A 23,761-nucleotide genomic window follows, 5' to 3' on the forward strand; every position below is an offset into this window, starting at 1 on the left:
CCTTTCATAGGGGTCGCCTAAGACCATTGGAAAACACACAGTTTTGAAAAAATATGGAAAACATAAAATAATTTTATGGTTGGGGTCACCACGAGGAACTGTATTAAAGGGTCGCAGCATTAGGAAGGTTGAGACCCACGGCCTAGAAGATAATAGCATTCCCTGTGTTTAGTCATGCTGGCCACATGACCACAAAGATGTCTTCGGACAATGCTGGCTCTTCCGGGAGGAAATGAGCACTACCCCTTAGAGTCAGACACAACTGGATAGGGGAAACCTTTACCTTTTTAAAATATAGTATTAGTATTGGTGTGTGCGTCTGTGTGCGTACACAAACACACACATCAACACCATGTAAGTATTGTAGGAAGTTAGCACCCACCCATCTCCAAGAAGAATGAAATTTTCTAGGAAATATTAAAAAGGCAGAATATTATATTTTCCCTAAAGGGGAACTTCAGCTCCCTGCCTCCCAGTAGATATTTTGGTGCCAACCTATCTATAAGACAAAAGGCTGGGCCAGCTTATCTACAAAACAAAAGACCTTCACCATCAGAACATGATAGGATTAGCCCTCACCCATGATCCAAATCAGGACAAAGCCATTAAGCCATAGGAATTGCCCAACACCTTTTCAGAATACAATCCTCTTCATTACATCATCACCCAGCAAGATTCATCCTTGAGCCTGGGACTCAAGACAACCTACAACAGTGATGGCGGTCAAACCAGAACTTGCTTGCCGGAGCCCCAGAAACTCAAAGACCAACTGGCCAGTGCGCATGACCGTGTGTGCCATGACCAGCTGCTCTTCTGGTTTCTGTGCACCAGCCAGCTGGTCTTCGCATGCACTGGATCTCTGGAAACCCAAAGACCAGATGGCCGGCACACACATGCGCTGGTCATTGGGTTCCGGAATGCACAAAAATTAGCTGGCTGGTGTGCATGTGCATGCCAGAAACCAGAAGAGCAGCTGGTGACGGCGCACGTGCCCAGTATCTTTCTTCCCACTTGGAACTGAACCCAGATGGACATTTCTTCCAACAGAATGAATTATGATCAGCCCTGCTTACCTTTTTCCACCAGAGGCAAACTTCAGGGAATATATATCTATCCATTTTATTTACAGCTAAAAGGCCAAAAAGAGGAATATGCATATACATATACATATACCACACATATTAATGAATAGTATGCAACTAGCCAGACAGTGAGCCCAACTTACCTGCAGACGGTAATGAGATTCCTTCTCTCAACGGCTGCGTTGCGAGCATAAATGCTCTTCCTCCGAGAAGCGGCATTGAGCCCCCCGAAGTTGAACGACGCCATCTCTCCGGCGAGGGCAAAGCAGCCTTGTCGGCGCCTTTGTTCCAGAGGAGAGGGAGGGAGGGAGGGTTATTCGGCCGCCACCGCTTCTTTTCAGCCCCAGATGCCACTTCGCAAGGTGATGGATAACTTTCGCAGCGAGTCCCCGAGTCCCGCGGCGGTCGCTCAACCGCCCCCTCACCACTCTCCTCCTTTAAGGATGGGCTCCCAGCCGCTGAACGCAGTCAAAGAGGGACCACAAAATTTCTTGCAGCAACGGCACAGCAGCAATAACAGAGACCGCAGAGCACCGGCCTCGCCAGCCAATCCGGAGAGCGAGAGGGCGGACCTTAAACAGGGATGCGCTTCTGAGGACCAGCTCGCGACTTCTCCCGCAACGGAAGCGCCTATCAGGTAAATAGAAAACGAAGTAGATCGGGGGGGGTGGTCTTCGGATGGGCTGTGGGCGGGGCTAACGTTGTCCCGACGCTAGCCCGAAGGGAATATTCTTACGGCGATTGCTGCTTCGCCTCGCGCCCAGGGTTCGTAGAGAACGGCTCTGGTTTTATTGACCGAGTCATTGTTTTGGGAAATCTGCAATGAGGGCGGAGCAGCAGAAATCCATCGAACATATGGAGAGGTCTGAGGAACCCCAAATATATTCTGCTTTTCGGTATTCCGCGCGGAAAATCCACCGCGAGAATAAAAGATATACATATCTAAGACGGTTATCGCTATGCGTATCGCTTCTGCGTATAGCCATAATTGCAAGCGATTTCAAAAAAAAATTCCAATATAGCCTGCAGCCATGAGATCTCCTGGTGGTCTCTCAACCAAGTATTAACCAATTCCTGTTTAGATTTTTTGTTCTGTTTCTTTTTATCCTTTTTTCTCGTTTTTCAGCCAATTTAGGTACTGTAATAGATTTAGGTTATTTTTAAAAAACACAGGGACCCCAGAGCCTCCAAGCATTAACCATATTTATTCTTGCATATAATTTGTAGTCAAGAATTCTGCCCAATTATAGACACGTTCAGAATGTAGGTGCATACTCAGAGAGATACAAAGGATTAGAAAACCACAACCAATTTCCAGGAAGAAGTAGGGTCTAGGAAGCCTTATTTATTTGTACCTATATCTTTCCTTTCAGAGCTCAAGGTAAGACACCCTATGTACTATTTCTTTCTTCACCAACTATCCAAATGGAAATTGAGCTGAGAATAGGGTTACCAGATATTCACTGAGGAGGACAGTCCTATTTTTGTCCTTACGTTGTCCATTATCCTGCTTTTTGTGTATTTTTTTAAAAATAAGGCTGTCTTCAAAATAGTACTCATTCAAACTTGTGTATTGTAACTGTAAATTGTCTGCTTTCTTTCCCTCTTCAGAAAACAGACTCTACTGCCTAGTTTACATTGTTTATTTCCTAATTCCATGGGCTTCAATCCAACCCCCTCAAATATAGGATCACTGTAGGTTGTAGATCATCTGAGTCATCATATGTAATATATTCATATTTCAATGGTGAAATTTGAAAAGTGTTGTTGTTGATTCTATACTATCACTACCATCAGTTCTTGAAAATAAAGATTTTTTGGAAAAATGCTGTGATTAAAAAACCCAGTCTTTCTGATACTGGAAAAGTAATGTTATATACAGTACATTTAGACCTAAGTATTCTTTTTGCAGTTTTTTGCTGTGATTTTGTCAAGAAGTGTGTTCTATTTCAGTTCCTCCCATTTGTACCCTTTCCAATTGTTTCTACACTCTTGCCTGTCCAGATATCTAGTCATTCTAGTTGTGAGAGAGTGACTTGTCCAGAGCCATAGAATAAATTTTGATGCCTCTAGCAGAGATAAACCTGGGTGGTTCTTCCATTATCTGATCAACAAGCTAGCCTCAGCACGTCTGTAGTATAGCCTTTATTGTCATTGTACATAATTTATACAATAAAATTGATTTTAGCCTCACTGGTGCAATCCATGACAAAAAATACAAACAAAATAAATAGTATAAAGAATAATCCATATGCAAGTAATGGGGTGGGGGCTAAGAGAGAGAAATATACCTGCATTAGACAGGAAATTCTACTATTGGAAGTAGAATTGGAGGACAGTACTAAGCATACCCTGTAGTGTCATTTGTGTCATATAAACAACCTGCAGAAACACTCCAATTTTTGAGTTAAAATTCAATCAGGTTAAATGGCTACTGTACATGAAATGGTTTTGAGGGATCTTTCTTATCTTAGGCAATCCAATATCACAACACAATATAAAATAGCAATAGCACTTATATACCACTTCACAGTGCTTTACAGCCCTCTCTAGGCAGTCTACAGAGTCAGTATCTTGCCCACAACAATCTGGGTCCTCATTTTACCCACCTCGGAAAGATGGAAAGCTGAGTCAAGCCTGAGTTATTATCTTCAACTCAGGCTTGACTCAGCTTTCCATCTTTCCGAGGTGGGTAAACTGCAGCCAAAAGTCAGCAGGAGTAACTATATGAAAGAATAGAGAAAAACTGGAATACTTTGAGCACATAACAATAAAATATGATGAAAAAAATGAGGATGTCTATCAAATGCAACCCAAAAAATCAAAGTGGAAAATGAATATAAAGGAATTAAACTTGCTGATATTTATGGTAATTGGTTTGTTTCTGAAAATGGAAAGAATTGAATACTGAAAGAGGAATTAAATTGAGAGGAAATCTATTCCAGAGGGCAAGATAAAGAAGAAGAAGAAACTAAAGAATCTATGGATTTAAAGAGACAGATTCTACTAGCAAAAGCATTGATAACACTGCTTACAATCAAAGATAAGCTGAATAAGGAAACAGAAAGAGGGCATCAAGATTATACGAGAGATCTTATAAGCAAGGACTTGCTAAGAGAAGGCTATACAAAGCTGTTCAAGAAGATGATTAGAGGATTGGCACAACAAATGGCAGAATATATGAGACTGTTTTGCTATTGGAAAGATACAGGTTGATAGATGGAAGAATATAATTTAAAACTAGTTAAACTTAATGAAATTTATTGATAATAGATATAGCTTAAATAAATAACTGATAATGTTACTAATGTATACAATGTGTAGTGTTATGATGAGTATAATTGGATATGAATATTGAATGGTACCCATGTAAGGAAGATTAGCAGTCCCTTGGGATTATAAATAATTAAATAATATAAATAATAATTAATTAAAACAGTTAAAAATTGACAAAATCACCATCAGTCAAATACAAAAAACCGCACTGCTTGGATCTGCACGCATATTACAAAAATATGTTACGACGTCCTAGGCCCCTGGGTGGGGCCCGACTAGTAACCAATGCCAAATCCGGCGAAACATCTGGCCGCTGTGATACAATTTAATAATAATAATAATAATAATAATAATAATAATAATAAGTTGAACATGAGGAAATTCAGGCAAATTGCAAAACCCAAAAAACAATATCACATGAGGGAAAAAATGATATTCAAGACACAACTAAAGACATTATAGTAGAACTCCCAGAAGAAGCTCTCGGGGAGGAAATAACATCACCACCACTAGAACCAGTTATCATTGAACCAGCTGATGAACTAACTCAAAAACAAAAAGAATTGAAGGATAAGATCATGGAACATTTTCTGCTTAATGAGGAAAGGCAACGTTTACCATCACTAAAAACTGTGCCTAAGAAAAGTTTGGCCCCTATCATGAAAATGGTTAATGCAGTGTTTTCAACAATTGAACCGGGATTCATCTTGGAAACAAACCAGTTAATGTACAGCGCAGCTGTAATAGTCACTAATGAACTAGGCATTAAAATTAAAGTACCTAGTCACACAACAGAAAAAGCATCAAATCCAAAGTGGAAAATCCATTTAGAACAAAAAATCAAAAAATTAAGGGCAGATGCTAGTAACTTAAAGAACATGCATGAGCAACGGCTTAAAAACAACAAAATCATAGATCGGCTAATCAGAAGATATAGATTGGATACAAGAAACATCAATGAAGCTGTAGAGATTGTAAAACAGCAGATAACAGCAACAGCTAGAAAAATTGAAAGATATGAGGCACGAATCATCCAATATAAACAAAATCAGCAATTTCGATCTGACCAATGGCTTTTTTATCAAAGTCTTAATGTGAATGGTGACACCAAAAGTGAAAAACCAGAAAAACAGGCCACAGTTGAATTCTGGAAAGAATTGTGGGAAAATGCAAAGGACTACAACAAGGAAGCAAAGTGGATACATGACTTTGAGAAAAGTATTGGCAACAAACAAATGCAAGTATTAGAAATAACAACTGAGATGGTCAAAAATCAAGTTAAAAAGGTAAAGAATTGGACATCACCTGGAAAGGACCAATTACATGGTTTCTGGCTCAAATATCTGACCAGTTTACATGCAATATTGGCTAGGCAACTGAATGAAATTTTACAAAAGGGCCAAATTGATGAATGGTTGACAACTGGAAAAACATACTTGATTCAGAAAGATGCAACTAAAGGAACAACACCTGAAAACTACAGACCAATAACATGCTTGCCAACAACCTTCAAATTACTCACAGGCATTATTGCAGATAACATGATGGATTATTTGGAAACAAACAACATCTTGCCAGTAGAGCAAAAAGGCAACAAAAGAAGGAGCAGGGGCACAAAAGATCAGCTTCTAATTGATAAAATAATATTAGAAAATTGTAAGAACAGAAAAACAAACTTGAATATGGTCTGGATTGATTACAAAAAGGCATTTGACTCACTGCCACATAGTTGGATCATAAAATGCTTAGAAACAACTGGCATTAGCAAAAATATTACACCCTTTACTGAAAAGGCGATGAAACAATGGAGAACTGAGTTGGCAGTAGGGAATGAGATCTACGGAATGGTTAATATCAAGCGAGGAATTTTCCAGGGTGATTCACTTTCACCTCTTCTCTTCATCATCGCAATGATCCCACTATCAGTAATCTTAAAAAAAATGAAATTAGGCTACCAAACAGCCAAAGAAGCTGAAAAAAATTCACATTTACTATATATGGATGATTTGAAACTCTATGGAAAGTCAGAAATAGAAATCCAATCATTGACAAACACAGTCCGAGTATTCAGCACCGATATTTCAATGCAGTTTGGCATGGAAAAATGCACCACTGTATCCATAAAAAGGGGCAAAATCACTGCATGTGAGGGAATTGAAATGCCCAATGGCCAATTAATTAAATGCAAAGAAAATGAAGCCTACAAATACTTAGGCATTCTGCAGTTGGATAACATCAAGCATGGAGAAGTAAAAACTATTGTCAGGCGAGAGTACACCAACAGAGTTAGGAAAATTTTAAAATCTAAATTGAATGGTGGAAATACAATCAAGGCCATAAATACCTGGGCAATACCAGTTATAAGATACACAGCTGGTATAGTTAACTGGACACAAGCTGATTTGGACCGTATGGACCGAAAAACCAGGAAACTAATGACAATGCACTACAGTTTACATCCACGTGGTGATACTGATAGACTATATCTGCCCCGAAAATCAGGTGGCAGAGGATTATTACAAGTGAAGCAAACAGTTGAAGAAGAAAAACATGGACTGGCTGATTATTTAAAAGAAAGTCAAGAACATCTATTAATCGAAGTAAAGAACAAAAATCTACTGAAGGCCCAACAGACGAAACAAGAATACAGAAAGATGTGATAAAATCAAGAATGGAGAGTTGGCAGAACAAAGCACTGCATGGCCAATTTCTGGAAAAAATAAAAGATAAAGTGGACAGTGAACAAACTTGGTTATGGTTAACAACAGGTACATTAAAGAAAGAAACAGAGTCACTAATCCTGGCTGCGCAAGAACAAGCTATCCGCACAAATGCCATTAAGGCCAAAATCGAAAAATCCTCTGATGATGCCAAATGCAGACTTTGCAAAGAAGCTGATGAAACTGTTGATCACATACTCAGCTACTGTAAAAAAATCACGCAGACTGATTATAAATTGCGGCACAATTCAGTAGCACAAATGATCCATTGGAATTTGTGCAAAAATTATAATATTAAAACAGCAACAAACTGATGGGAACATCAGCCTGAAAAAGTCACCGAAAATCAGATGGTCAAGATCTTGTGGGATTTCCGTATACAAACCTAAGTAGAAAATTCGGTTGGAATTGAAGATCAAAAAATTTTGTGGAGACTTGAGTAACTTGAAGAACTTAAGGCAAGGTCAGCTAAAGAACAAGCAGGTCAAAAGCAGCCTGGAAGTAAGATACAATTTGGAGAATAAGGAGATTGTGGTAGTAATTGAAGAGCTGAAGCTGTTCAGCTTTTGTTGCTGTTGCTGAAAAGATTAAAAGGTATGAAAACCGAGTAACTCAGTTCAAGGAAAACTCACAGTTCAGAGCAAATCAGCACCAGTTTTATAAGAGCTTAGAAAGTGGAGATGGAGTAGCAACAAATGAAAAGCCTGATAAAGAGAAAGCTCTGAAATTCTGGAAGAATTTGTGGGAAAACAACAAGAACCACAATAGAAATGCAAAATGGATCGAACAGATTGAGGATTCTATTAAAGTGCATAAAATGGAAGATGTGAAAATAACAAAAGAAATGGTGCAAAGACAGTCAAGAAAAGTCAAGAACTGGAATGCACCTGGACCAGATGAGTTACATGGCTTCTGATTAAAGGCACTTACAAGTGTGCACAAAAGACAGCCCAAATGAACCATATCTTAAAAACACCTGAAAAAGATGAATGGACGACAACTGGAAGGACATTTTTGATCCAAAAAGATAAAGAAAAAGGAAAGTACCCTGGTAACTATAGGCCAATCACCTGTTTGCCAACAACATACAAGCTCCTTACTGGTATCATTGCAAACCAAATTTATGGATACTTGGAAAGAAATACTTGCTTCCTATAGAACAGAAAGGATGCTGCAAAAATTCAAGAGGAACAAAGGACCAACTGCTGATTGACAAGCTAATCCTAAAGAATTCAAAGAAAAGACAAACCAACCTGTTCATGGCTTGGATAGATTATAAGAAAGTGTTTGATTCAGTTTCCCATAGCTGGATCAAGAAATGCCTGAAAATCTTTGGCATCAGCAGCAACATACAAAAATTCATGGAAACTTCAATGAACCTCTGGAAAAGGAAGCTTATAGCTAATGAAGAAGAACTGGGTGAAGTTGAAATTAAACGAGGCATTTTCCAGGGCGATTCCCTTTCACCTCTACTTTTTATACTCTCAATGCTACCACTGACAATCATTTTGAAGAAGATGAACTGTGGATACGAACTTGCAAAGAAAGGACTGGATGATTTGAAGCTGTTTGGTAAAACAAAAGCTGAACTGAGTTTATTAATTGAAATTGGAATTGACAAATGTGCAACAATGGCAACCAAAGCAGGCAAGATCATAGAAGATGATGGAATAGAACTTGAGAATGAAGAAATGATAAAGGCAGTAAAACTAGAAGAAGGCTACAAGTACTTGGGGATTTTAGAATCCTCTGACTTAATGCATAATAAAGTCAAGGAATTAACTTCAGCCAAGTACATTTGATGAATTTGCAAGATATTAAAGTCCAAATTGAATGGAGGAAACATCATAAAAGCTATAAATACCTGGGCTATACCTGTGATTTGATACTCTGCAGGAATAATTGATGGACCAGATGGAGTTGGACAATTGGACAGAAAAACAAGAAAGCTTATGACAATGAATCATGCTTTGCACCCTAAAAGTGATGTTGACCGATTATATCTACCAAGAGCAAAGGGTGGTCGAGGACTCCTACAAGTAAAACAGACTGGAAGAAGAAAAACACAGCTTGAATTATTACATCCAGAAAAGTGAAGAACCAATGATTAAGGAAGTAAATAAAGGATGCCTTTTAAAGACAAGTAAGTCAAAAGCTGAATATAAGAAAGAAGTAATTGAGAAGCGAACTGAAAATTGGAAAAACAAAGTTATGCATATCCAATACATGAAAAGTATTGAAGGCAAAGCTGACCAAAAGCTAACTTGGAACTGGTTAAGATCAGGAGCACTGAAATAAGAAACAGGTGGCTTTATTTTGGCAGCTCAAGAACAAGCCTTAGCCACAAACTACATGAAGGCAAAAATTCAACATGTTACCACCAACAGCAAATGTCACCTCTGTAATGAGAAAGATGAGACAATCGACCACTTGATCAGTGGGTGCCAGCAACATTTCACAAACTGATTACCTAGAACGCTAAGATCATTCACTGGAAAATGTGCCAAAAGTTTGGATTTGAGTACAGCAAAAACCACTGGGACAATCAGGTTGACAAGGTTTTAGAGAATGAGAAAGTCAGGATCTTGTGGGACTTCAGAATCCAGACTAACAGGCACTTGGCCCACAACACACCTGATATAACAATAGTTGAAAAGAAAAAAGTATGGTTCATTGACATTGCAATACCTGGAGATACATGAATTGAAGATAAACAGCAAGAAAAAATCACAAACTACCGGGACTTGCAAATTGAAGTTGAGCGACTGTGGAAAAAGAAATAGTGTGTTGTCCCGATTGTAATTGGAGCCCTTGGAGCAATAGCTAAAGGGCTACCTCGCTATTTGGAAATTCTAAATTTATCAGACTTGAATAATCTGATTCTACAAAAAACCACCCTACTTGGAACAGCTTATATCCTTTGACGTTACCTTAACAGTTCCTAGGTCCTTGGTTAGTAATTGAAAGGCCAGTATGTGGTTATGTATTAAATTTTGGTATATTTTATTATGAAGGACGCTTAAGCAATTATAGTCAAATGAAAATGGAGATATAATGATGGTGACAGTATAAATATTTTAGTTAAAACACAAGTTAATATGAATTATGTTTGTTGACTGTGGAAGAGATGTACAAAAGTCTTTTTGTAACCAACTGATACACTTTCTAAAGCATGTAAAGAAGGATGCTGTATTTGTTTTAAACTAAAAAAAAATTAAAAATTATTTTTTTAAAAAGGAGTAACTTGCAGTATTGCATTCTAACCACTGGGCCACTACGGCTCATAAATCATTATATAATGCAAGGGTCAAAAATATATAAATCCTCAGTATTATAGAGTCAGGGAACAGATATCCAAATATGGAAGTACAACAACTGTGTGCAATCCACCTTTTAGATCAGTGTTTCTCAACCTTGGCAACTTGAAGATGCCTGGACTTCAACTCCCAGGATTCCCCAGCCAGCAAATGGGACACATGACAGCAATGTTCCAATATCTCAGGAGTTGCCACAAAGAAGAGGGAGTCAAACTATTCTCCAAAGCACCTGAATGTAGAAAAAGAAGCAATGGATGGAAACTAATCAAGGAGAGAAGCAACTTAGAACTGAGGAGAAATTTCCTGACAGAACAATTAATCAGTGGAACAACTTGCCTCCAGAAGTTGTGAATGCTCCAACACTGAAAGTTTTAAAGGCGATGTTGGATAACCATTCCTCTGAAATGGTACAGGGCTTCCTGTCTAGGCAGGGAGTTGGACTAGAAGACCTCCAAGGTACCTTCCAACTCTGTTATTCTATTCTAAACTACATTGCTTACCAAGTTCCATTTTCAATTGTAGTTGTAAGTCAAAGGCTATCTGTATTAATCCTGACAAATATATTTGCCTTCATTCACCTGTATTATAGTACAATTTAAGAATTTCACAAAAATATACCAAAGCAATATATAAAAGTATTCAAAAAACATATTTTGCTGGGGCCACTTATTTAGAAGATCCAAATTGTTTGCAAATTGAGCTATAGAAATGCACATCATAATATAGTTAAAGAGGTTGATTTAAATGAATTTTAGTAAGACATTCTGTTCATACAAGAGCTTCCTCTAGTGGTAACAACGTTTTTTGCAAGTGATATTGGTTGGAATTATATAAACGTCTTCAATTGAATCAGACTTTAAATTTATTATTTTAATCATTGCTATTGCTATAATGTATTTATTTGGGAATCTATTGCTGCTTAGAGACTTTTAATATATAAAAATATTATGTACTTTATTTCAATAGTTCTTAGACATTAAAACAATAGAAATAAGCTTTTAGTACTATAATAAAATTCAAAGAGAGAGAATGGAATATATGTTATTTATCTGAAATAATAGCCCTGTTTTTAAAGTCACAATCTTTAAAATTGTGACTAAACTACATATTTTATATCAGTATATTTATATTTCTCAGAATATTTCAACAATTACTCATTTTAAAAGTTGAGTGGAACACAGATTTGGCAACAGAGTAAATGGATATGCTAAATCACAATATTAGTTTTTATTTTAGATTCCTGTATTTAGTTCTATGTTTAATTATATAATAAGTAATAGATTGTGTAATGATCATGGTTATGGCCATACAGCAATGGCACAAAAAGATCATGTCCCAATTTTGTTATTTTTTCCTGGACATAAAGGAAAGATTTAAAGAAGAAGGGATATTGTAAAGACTATAAGGAAGATATAGAACAAATGTACTAAGCTATTGAAAAGTTGAGTACAATTTTTGCATTTGATTCTGAAACCCCATCTATGACATAAAAATGTATGATTAACAAGATTGTCATAACTGCACTGAAGCTGTGAGATTCTGAAGTTACAGATTAATCAGATAGTTCAGATCCAGTGATGAATCATTAAAAAGTCAGAAGACAAAAATGTCATTATACATCGTAAATTAAAAGAGTAGAATATGAAAAAAGAAGTTATAGATTAAATAAAGAAGTATGAAATTTTTGGACAAGTACAGTCTCAGCATTTTGTTAGAGGACTTCCTAATTCCTGATAAAGAGTTTTAAATATGGTTTTTTTATATGTATATATGTTTCCCTTCCTCCCATTGTACAAACTAATAACTGAAAAAAAAAAGTTTTAAATTCTATCAAAAAACCATATTTCCTTTCACTCATTTTTTACTGATATAATTTAATCCATACTGGTTATTCCTAAAGCAGCAAATTTAAGTGCTTATCAATAGTTTTTCTAGAAGTGAAATATGCACAGTGCTTCATAATCACCTAAAGGCTGTTGTGCCTAATGTATCTATGTAACAATTATTCCTTTTTAAACCTTTAAGCTAAAAATTAGAGACGTAAGAGGATTTGTCCTTTGTAGAATGTGGTGAAGGGTGGGAGGGTATTTTATACAATTACCAGATATCCTGTGCTTTGTGGAATGCCCTGTTTTGATATTATATTGTGAAGTATTGGGAATTTAGCCAGGCTAAAAATTATCAAGATACATTATGATTCAATATTCCAAAAATTACTTTAACTAAAGTATTTTAATTTCACCAGTTTCATTTCCATTGGTCTTAAATCTTATCTAAAGTTAACTAATTAGTTATCTAAAGCTCCTGAGCTTTAGATAACTAATTAGTTATCTTATATATAATACAAAGTTGTTTCAAATATTAATTATTTGGCAGATTTCTGAATCTTCATAAGTTTAAAATATAATTGAACTTCAACTCACAGAATTTCCCAGCTAGTGTGTAAGTTCTAGTTTACTGTGGAATAATAATACACCTACAGGTGAAACTCAAAAAATTAGAATATCATGCAAAAGTTCATTTATTTCAGTAATGCAACTTAAAAGGTGAAACTAATATATGAGATAGACTCATTACATGCAAAGCAAGATAGTTTAAGCCGTGATTTGTCATAATTGTGATGATTATGGCTTACAGCTCATGAAAACCCCAAATCCACAATCTCAGAAAATTAGAATATTGTGAAAAGGTGTAATATTCTAGGCTCATAGTGTCCCACTCTAATCAGCTAATTAAGCCATAATACCTTCAAAGGGTTCCTGAGCCTTTAAATGGTCTCTCAGTCTGGTTCAGTAGGAATCACAATCATGAGAAAGACTGCTGACCTACAGTTGTGCAGAAAATCATCATTGACACCCTCCATGAGGAGGAAAAGCCTCAAAAGAAAATTGCAAAAGAAGTTGGATTTTCCCAAAGTGCTGTATCAAAGCACATTAATAGAAAGTTATGTGGAAAGGAAAGTGTGGAAGAAAAAGGTGCACAAGCAGCAGGGATGACCGCAGCATGGAGAGGATTGTCAGGAAAAGGCCATTCAAAAGTGTTGGGGACTTTCACAAGGAGTGGACTGAGTCTGGAGTCAGTGCATCAAGAGCCACCACACACAGACAGATCCTGGACATGGGCTTCAAATGTAGTATTCCTCTGGTCAAGCTGCTCCTGAACAACAAACAACGTCAGAAGCATCTTATCTGGGCAAAAGAAAAACAGACCTGGTCTGTTGCTCAGTGTTCCAAAGTCCTTTTTTCTGATGAGAGCAACTTTTGCATCCCATTTGGAAACCAAGGACCCAGAGTATGGAGGAAGAATGGAGAGGCACACACTGCAAGATGCTTGAAGTTCAGTGTGAAGTTTCCGCAGTCTATGTTGATTTGGGGAGCCATGTCATCTGCTGGTGTTGGTCCACTGTGCTTCATTAAGTCCAGGGTCACACAGCCATCTACTAGGAGATTTTGGAGCACTTCATGCTTCCTTCCACAGATGAGCTTTATGGGGATGCTGACTTCATTTTCCAGCAGGACTTGGCACCTGCCCACACTGCCGAAAGCACCAAAACCTGGTTCAATGACCGTGGAATTACTGTGCTTGATTGGCCAGCAAACTCACCTGACCTGAACCCCATAGAGAATCTATGGGCCACTGCCAAGAGAAAGATGAGGGACATGAGATCAAACAATGCAGAAGAGCTGAAGGCCGTTATTGAAGCATCCTGGTCTTCCATAACACCTCAACAGTGCCACAGGATGTTAACTTCCATGCCATGCTGCATTGAGCCAGTAATTGCTTCAAAAGGGGCCCAAACCATGTACTGAGTACATAAGCATGCTTATACTTTTCAGAGGTCCGATATTGTTCTATGTACAATCCTTGTTTTATTGATTGCATGTAATATTTTAATTTTCCGAGATTGTGTATTTGGGGTTTTCATGAGCTGCAAGCTATAATCATCACAATTATGACAAATCATGGCTTGCACTATCTTGCTTTGCATGTAATGAGTCTATCTCATATATTAGTTTCACCTTTTAAGTTGCATTACTGAAATAAATGAACTTTTGCATGATATTCTAATTTTTTGAGTTTCACCTGTATTAGCAAAATACTATTTCATTTTTTTAAAAATCATTGTTATTACTGAATAATTAAGCTTACAACAATTATACTTATAGTGTACACATACATACATACATACAAACATACATACATATATAGATACATACATACATACAATGTTTCCCTGAAAATAAGACCTTTCCGGATAATAAGCCCAATCAGGCTTTTGGTGCATGTGCTAAAATAAACCCTTCCCGAAAATATGCCCTCCCTGAAAATACTGCAACACAGCAGCACCCATGAGGTGACCATGCTCGCCATCACCTGCACCTCAAAAATAATAAGACCTCCCTGAAATAAGACCAAACACTTATTTCAGGGTTCCCTGACTTATTTTTAGGGAAACATGGTACGTACGTGCATGCATGCATACATAGATACATACATACATGAAAAAGTTCTTCAAAATTCTTCCTACTCAGTATAGTGAGGACACAGTTTTAAGAGAGCGAGACTAATGCATATTATCCCATGCTTCTGTTACAGGTTTGGTTAAAAAGTCCCTAATTTACCACTAAAGATGAAGTAATAAACTTTTTCAAGATTCATGGCAAATATCTTATAATTTGACTATCACTAAGATAGCATCTCTTACCTAGATGGGAATATTATTTAATCATTAATGGTAAAATGTAAGTACAGGTAGTCCTCATTTACTGGCCACAATTGGATTGACAATTCTCTCACTCAACATTGTGATTATACAGTGAAATGTCACATGACTGCACCAACCTACGACATCAGCTCTAGCTGCAGTTAAGCAAATCACTGCAGTTGAGAAAGCTTTCTGCCAGCTTCTCACTGACTTTCTTTGTTGGAAGCTAGCTATGAAGGTTGCAAAGACAATCATGTTTTGACTACAGGACACTTGTTTATGTTTGTTTATTGGATTTATATGCCGCCCTTCTCCCAAGGACTCAGGGCGGCATATAACATTAAAAAACAACAACACTTCAATTATCATAAATGTGCACTGGTTGCCAAGTGCCTGAATCACAATCACATGACAGGGAACATTGCATAACCACAACTTTGAGTCCTAAACCTCTTTTTTCAGTGTTGTCATAACTTTGAACAGTAGATGTACAAGTGGTTAGTAAGCGAGGACTATCTGTAAAAATATTTTTTGTAGATTAAAAATATTTGTATAGGTACAAGGTTTTATAAATGTTTTTTTCGGTGACAAACACAATCTTTGGGGGAAGAGTACAATTAGAATTGGTATTTATTGCCATCCTGGTTAAAGGTTAATACGTGACACATAGATTTAGTGCCACTATATTTATTTTCAAGTTCATTTCAAGTTCAATGAATAAGATTTACAGAAGTTCATGCATAGGTCTGTGAAGTTCACATACTGATTAACCAAGCTGCCAATCTTGACAAAAAGTATAAAGTAACATCAGGTTTGTTTGATTGAATTTTTTCTCCTTCCATAATAACTAGTAAAAGAAAAATAAATGAAAATTAAATGAAAATCAGAAAAAGGATTATTAAAAAAGGACTTATTTGCAAATTATACTCTTCCAAGCCATAGAAGGAAGCATTTCTTTTTTTAAGATTGAAGTCTTAGCCAGAGACCCTCTACTGTGGCTCCACCTTTGACTTGACCCATATCGCTTATTGAAATAGGAACAATAGGGCTCCCTACTTGTAGCTTTAAGCTCCCAGCCAATTTTTATTTCCAAGTTTTAGCATTTTTGTTTTTGCACTATGCTTTGAATATGTACAGAATGCTTTGGCTTCAACACATCTGATATGGTGTTGGCATTACTTGATATTTTCAACTCAAGAAACTTTGTTTTAAACATGATAATAAATTTATTTAATTATTTCCATTTTGAATTTCATTGGTTATTCTGATTATATCATTTTTTAAATTAAAGTTTATTATAGAAAACGTAAAACCAAAATAATAAGGGAATACAGAAGGAAAAAGAAAAGAGAATAAGATAAAAGGTAAGAGGGCAAAAAAGAAAAGCAATGACTTCCAACTTTTTTTCCATTCAATAAATACAAAATACAATTACAACTTCAAGTTTTACTTATACAATAAGAAAAATCCAATTTGTCCAAGCTCTTTTTCTAATAGGCCTAAAAGGAATGAATGAATGAATGAATGAATGAATGAATGAATGAATGAATGAATGAATGAATGTATGTATGTATGTATGTATGTATGAATGAATGAAAACATAAATATGGCCCCAGTATATCTTTGCTTTATCACAAGTCAACCAAAAATGAAAAAGTTCCTTCTTTACAATTATATTTTCAAAAAATGGTTGAAAAATCTTTATACATTTTTGACAGTTTGTAAGATTTTTTTTTAGTTTTTTATTTTTTCATTTTTATACAAATAACCACATGTATACTGTTACATAACCAACATTGTTTTGTATTATTAAATATTTACATCAATTCGTCTTACCATCAACCCCCAAGAACTATTATTGGCTCTTCTGCTCTCCTCCATATACCATATTTGTACCCTATCCATCACTTTCTTCTCCCTCCCTCCCTCCTCCCTCCCTCCTTTCTTCCCTCTGTCATCCTTCTCTTCTCTACTTCCCCTTCCTCTCTCCTTCTCATCTCTCTCCTTTCCATTCCTCCTTTCTCTCCTCTCCTCCTCTCTTCTAACTTTCCTCCCTTTATTACTCTCCTTTCTTCCACACTCTTCATTTCATTTACTTGGTTTATTTCTCCCTCTAAGTGGACTCCATTTTATGTTGATGGTATTTATAATTCCATTTCAATAAACATCTTTGATTTTAACATACTGTATATCCTCCTCCTTTTTTGAAAGAAAAACAAAAAGTATACATATCTAGTAATTATATTTTTAAACCACCACCACCCCAACTTATTTTTGGCTGAAATGTGGACCTGGTTACAATTCCCAGCTATTCTCATCATAATATTGTATAGTTATAGATCATTATATGCCCCCAATTTTTAGTTCTGTCTTTATCATTTTAATGATTTTCCATTATAAGTATGTTTCATGTTTCCCCTCCATTTTTCCATATCTTAACTTAGCTTACATTTAATTGTCTTTAAATAACAATCCTTGCTGTTCAATGCTCATTACAATTCCATTAGTCTGTTATATAAAATAACAAGCAATATACACCTCACTTTTGTTCATCTTCTTAAGAATTCTATATGTATCCATATTTCATATATTTGACCTATATTTAATTATCGTTCCATTATCATATTCAAACAATTAGTAACTCAGTTTAATTATCATGTAAAAGAGTAAATCACATACCTCTACTTTATATTCTCCACATAACAATGTCTAAATATCTGATTTCTTCCCAAATTCTAAACTGCTTTTTCTATCTACTGGGTATATCTTTTTTCTTCTCCAACCACTGCTGCATTTTTTGGCATATCTTCTGTCTCCCTGTCTTCTCTTCCTCTTTTCTCTTATCGTTCCTTTCTTCTTTCTCTTTTCTACTCTATTCCTGTCTCTTCGCTTTTCTTTGTTGGGACATATTCCCCCTTTTCAATTTTCCCTATGCCACTGTCAAACACAGTGAAATCTTTTGTCTGCTTTTTATTTTCCTTCATTTCTACCATTTCATTACCCTCCTCCTCTTTTTCCCTCATTCCTGCCTCTCTTCAATTTCTAACTTCAAGATTCTATTTAAACTTAATTTTAATGATTAATGCATATTTTTTTAATAATTTCACATAATTCTTCAAATTCCTACCTTTCCATAATGTCCAGTTCCAAGATTACAATTAGTTATATAGTTAATTATAATTTAAGTTCCAAGTTTTCCAAGGTTTCTTCTTATTTCACAATTCTGATCCAACTTATATTCCAGTTCAGCTAAAATGGAGAGGAAGAGAAGGGGAAGCCATCTTAATCACTTCGTTTTCTTTGTTCTTCCCTCTGGCAAATGGGTCCATATTGTTTCAACTCGATGATTGCCAGCAATACAGCTTGATAGTTTTAAATCCAGTTTTAAATCCAGACGATAGGATTAAAAGCAGAGAAAATAGTGCTTTTTCTTGATTTTTTTTCCTTGGTACTTTCCACCTCTCTTTGATTAAAGTTGCTTAGAATATGTAAATTAGAACAAACTCAAACAAAGCAAGTCCCTTGGTATATTTTTGTTTTGTTTCTTCTCTCCTTCTTTCCCTGTATGGAATTCCCAATTGTCAGTTGTCAATTAATCTTCTTTTAAAGACACAATCTTTTCAAATCCAAATTCAAAGTTTGTATTTCAATGGGTTAGTCAATTCTCTGTTTCCTCATTTCTTTCTCCAAGTTGTTTAAAACAAGCAGTTCTCTTTGGGCTTAATGATTTAAACCACATTTTTTCCCTTCTTTCTTTCCAAAATCCTAATCTATCCGTCAATATTTTTTATATTCACAAGGTTCTTTGCCGTTTCCAAATTCTGATTTATGTCAGTTGGTTAATTAGATCTTCTTATCAGGTTTCACATTCCATTCCTACAACGCTCTTCCTCAAATGCTTAGTCCAGAAACCCCCGGTTTGATAGCAGCCATGCTGCCTCCCCCAATGCTGATCCAGAGAGCTAATCTCTGACCTATGAGGAACCTGTTACATTCCTCTGGGTCTAATGTGACACAGCTCCTTCTTCACTTTCCCCCCAGGAAAGTTCCCATCTGAAGATCAATCAGCATCAGTTTGTCAGACAGAATTTATGTGAAGCTCTTCAGAGCCCATGTTTTTTTCTGTCTGTCTCATTGAGGTACTTCCAGTCTTGACAGTTTCTAAGATGTTAAGTACCAACAATACATCATTTTGTAAAAGTTTTCTTTCAGACTGGAATTCAAGGTACATTTCAAACCATTCATCCTATATTTTCCACCGTTCAAGCTTTATATTGTAACCAGAATTCTTAGGTCATTAAATCATGTAATGTTTAATACATTAATTTTTCAATTTCAATTTCAACATTATATAAATCTTAGCAACAACACATTCATCATTGGCACATAATACAATTCAAATTCAGTTTTCTTCACATTCAAAACCATTGCATTTCTTATCAAAGTTACATCCAAGTTAAATGTTTTAGCAATAGTACTTAGACTTATATACCGCTTCCTAGTGCATCACAGCATTGTCAAAGCAGTTTACAGAGTTAGCAACAATCTAGCTCCTCATTGTATTGACCTCAGAAGGTTGGAATGCTGAAACAACCTTGAGCCAGTCAGGATTGAACTTATTTAATATCTCTATTCAAAACATCCAATACTAAAATTTTAAAAAAATGGAGATGAGGCAATCTTGTCTTGTACTGTATTGGATGTCATATGGCTTAGTTAATTCTCTGTTGACAATAATATGAGCATGCTGAGATGCCTAAATTGACTTCATTTTAAATGAATTTCACAGGTTCTGATTATATCATTAAGGAATTATTATTTTTTTGAGGAAAGTATTAATTCAGAGGGAAAGATTTGTCTTTAAATTATAGAGCTCTCTAAATATTAATCAGTTAAATTGCAAAGGATGAGGCAAAAGATAACTCTGAAAACAAAGAACAAGATTTGGTGGATTATATAAATTTGTTTACTATACCATCTTCTTACAAGAACTCTTCCAATTAATGTACATAATATATTTTATGGAAATCAATCCATATTCTTACTTGTGATTACTCAGATATTTTAAGATGATTACATTATACTTTTTTCACAGTCTGATAGATGTTAATGAATGTTTTCCCAGAAGATAAAATATGCTCACTACCAACCAGATGTTATAGTGCATGATTCCGGTTGATGACTAGCAATAAATGGTACCAAAGACTTGGAAGTTGCTGTTAATGGATCAATTAATAGAATAGTCACATGGTTTAAGCAGTGTCATAAGATAGACAATTTTACTGAATATTGATTTCCATTGATTGTATGGCTCCTTTCTTCTAATACAATCCTATTTAAAAGTACTACAAGCCCCACTAAATTCAATACATTTATCTGCCCCCCCCCACATGCACGTGTGACCCCCCCCACCTGTGCCCCATCCCTCTACATTCATGCATGACCTAGTGCATGCACAATAGAGACCCGTAAACCAGCTGGCTGGCGGGAGGAGCATATGAGCAGTGGAGCTACGCTGAGGCAACTGCTCGTGTGCCATAGATTCGCTATCATGGCTCTATGTGCTTATATTTCTGACTAATGAAATAATTTAAGATCTGTTTTCCTGATTGTTGTTATATTTGCACGTTTTTTTCTTACTCTGTTTTTCCCTCCATCCTTTCTCTTCCTATTTCTTTAATCCCTGCTTAGTTATATTTTCTGAAGAATCAATAGAAAGCATTTCCTAAAAATAATAAAGGACAGTCAAGTCTTTCAAGCTCAATTCCTCTTTTTTTTTTACATATTAATTATTTGTTCTTCATATACTCTATGATGAGTTGTCAATGGAAATGCTCAAGTCATCCAAGCAGAGTTGCCTGAATGCTGAGTCATGGCAACTGGTCTTTTATTCTTGTATTTTGAAGCATTTTGCTGCTTAATGAAATAGCTTCTTCAGTACTAGCAAGTTGAGTAGGGGAACCCCATATATATCCTCCAGGGTGTTTTATTTCTCTTGTAATCTGAATAGACTTGTTAAGTGAGTCGGCAGAGAATCTTTGGGATGTAAATAGTCCAACTGTTAAATCCTTTCCCCTAGGTAAAACATTAAGTTTTGCCTTAATTGACCACAATTCCTTAGTGACAAGAATTCTGAAGACAACTTGAATCCAAATTATAATCGTCTTCAAATTAGACTCAGAAACAAATCACCAATACAGCACGCAGAATGTAGGCATTATCCTCCCAAAATAACTCTAAATGATCAGCAAGTGGGATACCTCATTTTTTCACAAGCTGAATTTTCTGAGATATCTTCAAGCGGCTCAAATTAGATCATGCTGCATCTGGAGACAATGAGGGCATGAGTTACTATTCACATAAACCACTTTCAAAAATGGTCACAAATGGCATGTTGGGAAAAGTTTAGTGAAGGCTTCTCTCACCACATATTCTATCTGTTACATAAGCAGAAGCTCTAAATCCAGAAGAACTCTCAAGGCACTCTCAGTTTTTCAGAGGGTGTGTGGACTTGGTATGAGTTTATTTCATCCCATCCAATTTCTCAGAGCTCCAATCACCAGAGCATTTCTTGTGCAACCTTGGGTAGAGATATATAAAGATAGATTATACTTTACCACAAACCAATCCTTGTTCCCTTTCAGTGGTTTCATGTGATTATTGAACAACGTATCAGTGGAGACCAAGCTCTATAGCATTCCATATAAGAGGAAACAAGGACTTGATCACTCTATCTCTATGATCACTCACCGAATTCCTGGGTCTGAAAGAAATGGAACCTTTGTAACACAGTCTCCTTCCACTCCAAATCTCACAAGGGATACAGAAGGACACGATGCTTGATTATACCTAAGAGGTTTTATAGAATCGGGTAGATCTTCCATCACCCAAATCTCAAGGGCAATTTGAAATTTGATGGGAAAAGATTAGAACACAATATTTCATCAAGATTCACTGTAATGTCCCAGAACTTTGTACAAAAAGTTTTTTCCTAAACCAGAAATATTGGAGACCAGGCAAAAGTTTTCTAATGTAGCAAATGACTGGCATTATTCCCTATGTCAAGGCTGAAGAAACAATTATACCATCCTCCCCCCACCTCGGAATTTATAGGTTGCAGTATTCACATTAAATATGAATACTACAACCTATAAATTGAAGTGGGCAAGGGGAATATTTCCCCTTTTGGAATTTAGGTTTAGACATATCCCAGATGACATTACAAGACTTTTGGGGGCCATTGTACTCAAACAAAGGCCTTGCCAGCAGAATGTCAGCATCTTTTTCAGCAAAATCACTAAATCACTCAGTGGGAGAACCTTAGGACAGATAATCTGTAGACTACCATTAGATGACATTCTTTGATAGAATAAGAGTGAGAAGTATTGCTTCTTTACTTCCAAACCTGGACTTTTTCATTCTTCCCCTCCTTCTTTTCCCCTTTTTTCACATACCTGTCTCCTTTTTACAGGTACCCAGTCTTTCCACTTCAAGTCATATAGAACATCTGATATTCAATAGCCTACAATAGACTCATCCTTTGGGAATCTTTTCCTCTCTACTTAAGAATTTACCAATGAGGATTGCATAGTGATAAACAGCTCTAGAATGGTGATGCCTTCTCAGTGTCTTTAAAAAAATATATAAACTGGCTACTAGTTGTTGGGCTTCAATTGCTTTCTGCCTTATTTTGGTAATAGAAAGGGGAAAACATTTACCAACTTTTAGGCCTGCTTCTGTCCACATGACCTTAGAGAATTGGGAAGGGACCACAATAGCAATTGGTACTACTGATAACTATCACCCTGACCTTTATTCTAGGTCTGCCTAGTCAGATAAGAGGCCTGGTGAGGGAACGAGAGGTCTTTACACAATCATTAAACACAATCATTAAACAAGCTATGGCTTAGTGCAACATTTGCACTTGCTTTCCTGCAGATCTGAGATTGGGAGAGTACTCAGAGAAAGGCTTGTTTCAATTTGTCATGTCATGTCCTAAAGTAAGCTTTGTTATAACTCATGAAACACCCAACTTAAAAGAACTTCTTAAAGAAATGAAACAAAAACTTAAAAGATATTTTTTAGTTCCAGGCTTTTGATTTCTCAATGACTTTCAACAATGAATAAAAACACTTAAAAGCAAATAATCAGAAACAGATTTCCCATAGTACAAGAAACAAGCACTTGTAAGGGACAAGGTGGGAGATAGTGCCAAACATAAAAGCCTATGTGATTGTAATCACATTTCCTCCCTGACAATTATCTACAATCTTGACAAGAACTATTGAAAAATACATGGAAACATCACATGCTGGTCATAGCAGGTGGTGTATCTAAAAACAATACCCTACATTCAATAATATATAATATATTTTATTTATATAGTTGTCCACTCCATTCAGGGACTAAAAAAGAACCCAAAATGCAAGCAGTTCAGCATAAAAAAATACAGTCGTACACAATTTTTGTATGACTAGTTCCAATAAATCTGAACATTAAACTCATTATATGTCCACTCCAATAATTCAAGATTTTGAAATATTATAGCCACTTTTATTCAGTGGATGCTATACACATTTTCTTTAAAGATAGTAAAATTAAATAGCAACTGATAAATAATTTCAATTGTATACGTAATAAATATTGTTACAAATAGTCCTT

The 23,761-nt window shown here is 36.0% G+C and overlaps 1 protein-coding gene across 3 annotated transcripts in view; it reads right to left on the bottom strand.

Annotated features, from left to right (window-relative positions):
- The window catches only part of RUNDC3B (RUN domain containing 3B), a 64,480-nt gene that overhangs the window by 35,749 nt on the left and 4,970 nt on the right, over window positions 1-23,761 (bottom strand). For 2 of the 3 annotated variants that reach the window (XM_032238030.1, XM_032238027.1), the window contains exons 2-4: window positions 21,526-21,680; window positions 21,361-21,426; window positions 1,226-1,712 (exon numbers count right to left, since the gene is read on the bottom strand). In XM_032238030.1, coding sequence (XP_032093921.1) covers window positions 1,226-1,329 — 104 coding nt within the window. In that variant the 5' untranslated portion in view covers window positions 1,330-1,712; window positions 21,361-21,426; window positions 21,526-21,680. The remainder of the gene's footprint in view (window positions 1-1,225; window positions 1,713-21,360; window positions 21,427-21,525; window positions 21,681-23,761) is intronic. The other variant, XM_032238028.1, reaches the window with a different exon arrangement.

The sequence above is a fragment of the Thamnophis elegans genome, chromosome Z (assembly GCF_009769535.1).
Source record: "Thamnophis elegans isolate rThaEle1 chromosome Z, rThaEle1.pri, whole genome shotgun sequence".
Taxonomy (NCBI): domain Eukaryota; kingdom Metazoa; phylum Chordata; class Lepidosauria; order Squamata; family Colubridae; genus Thamnophis; species Thamnophis elegans.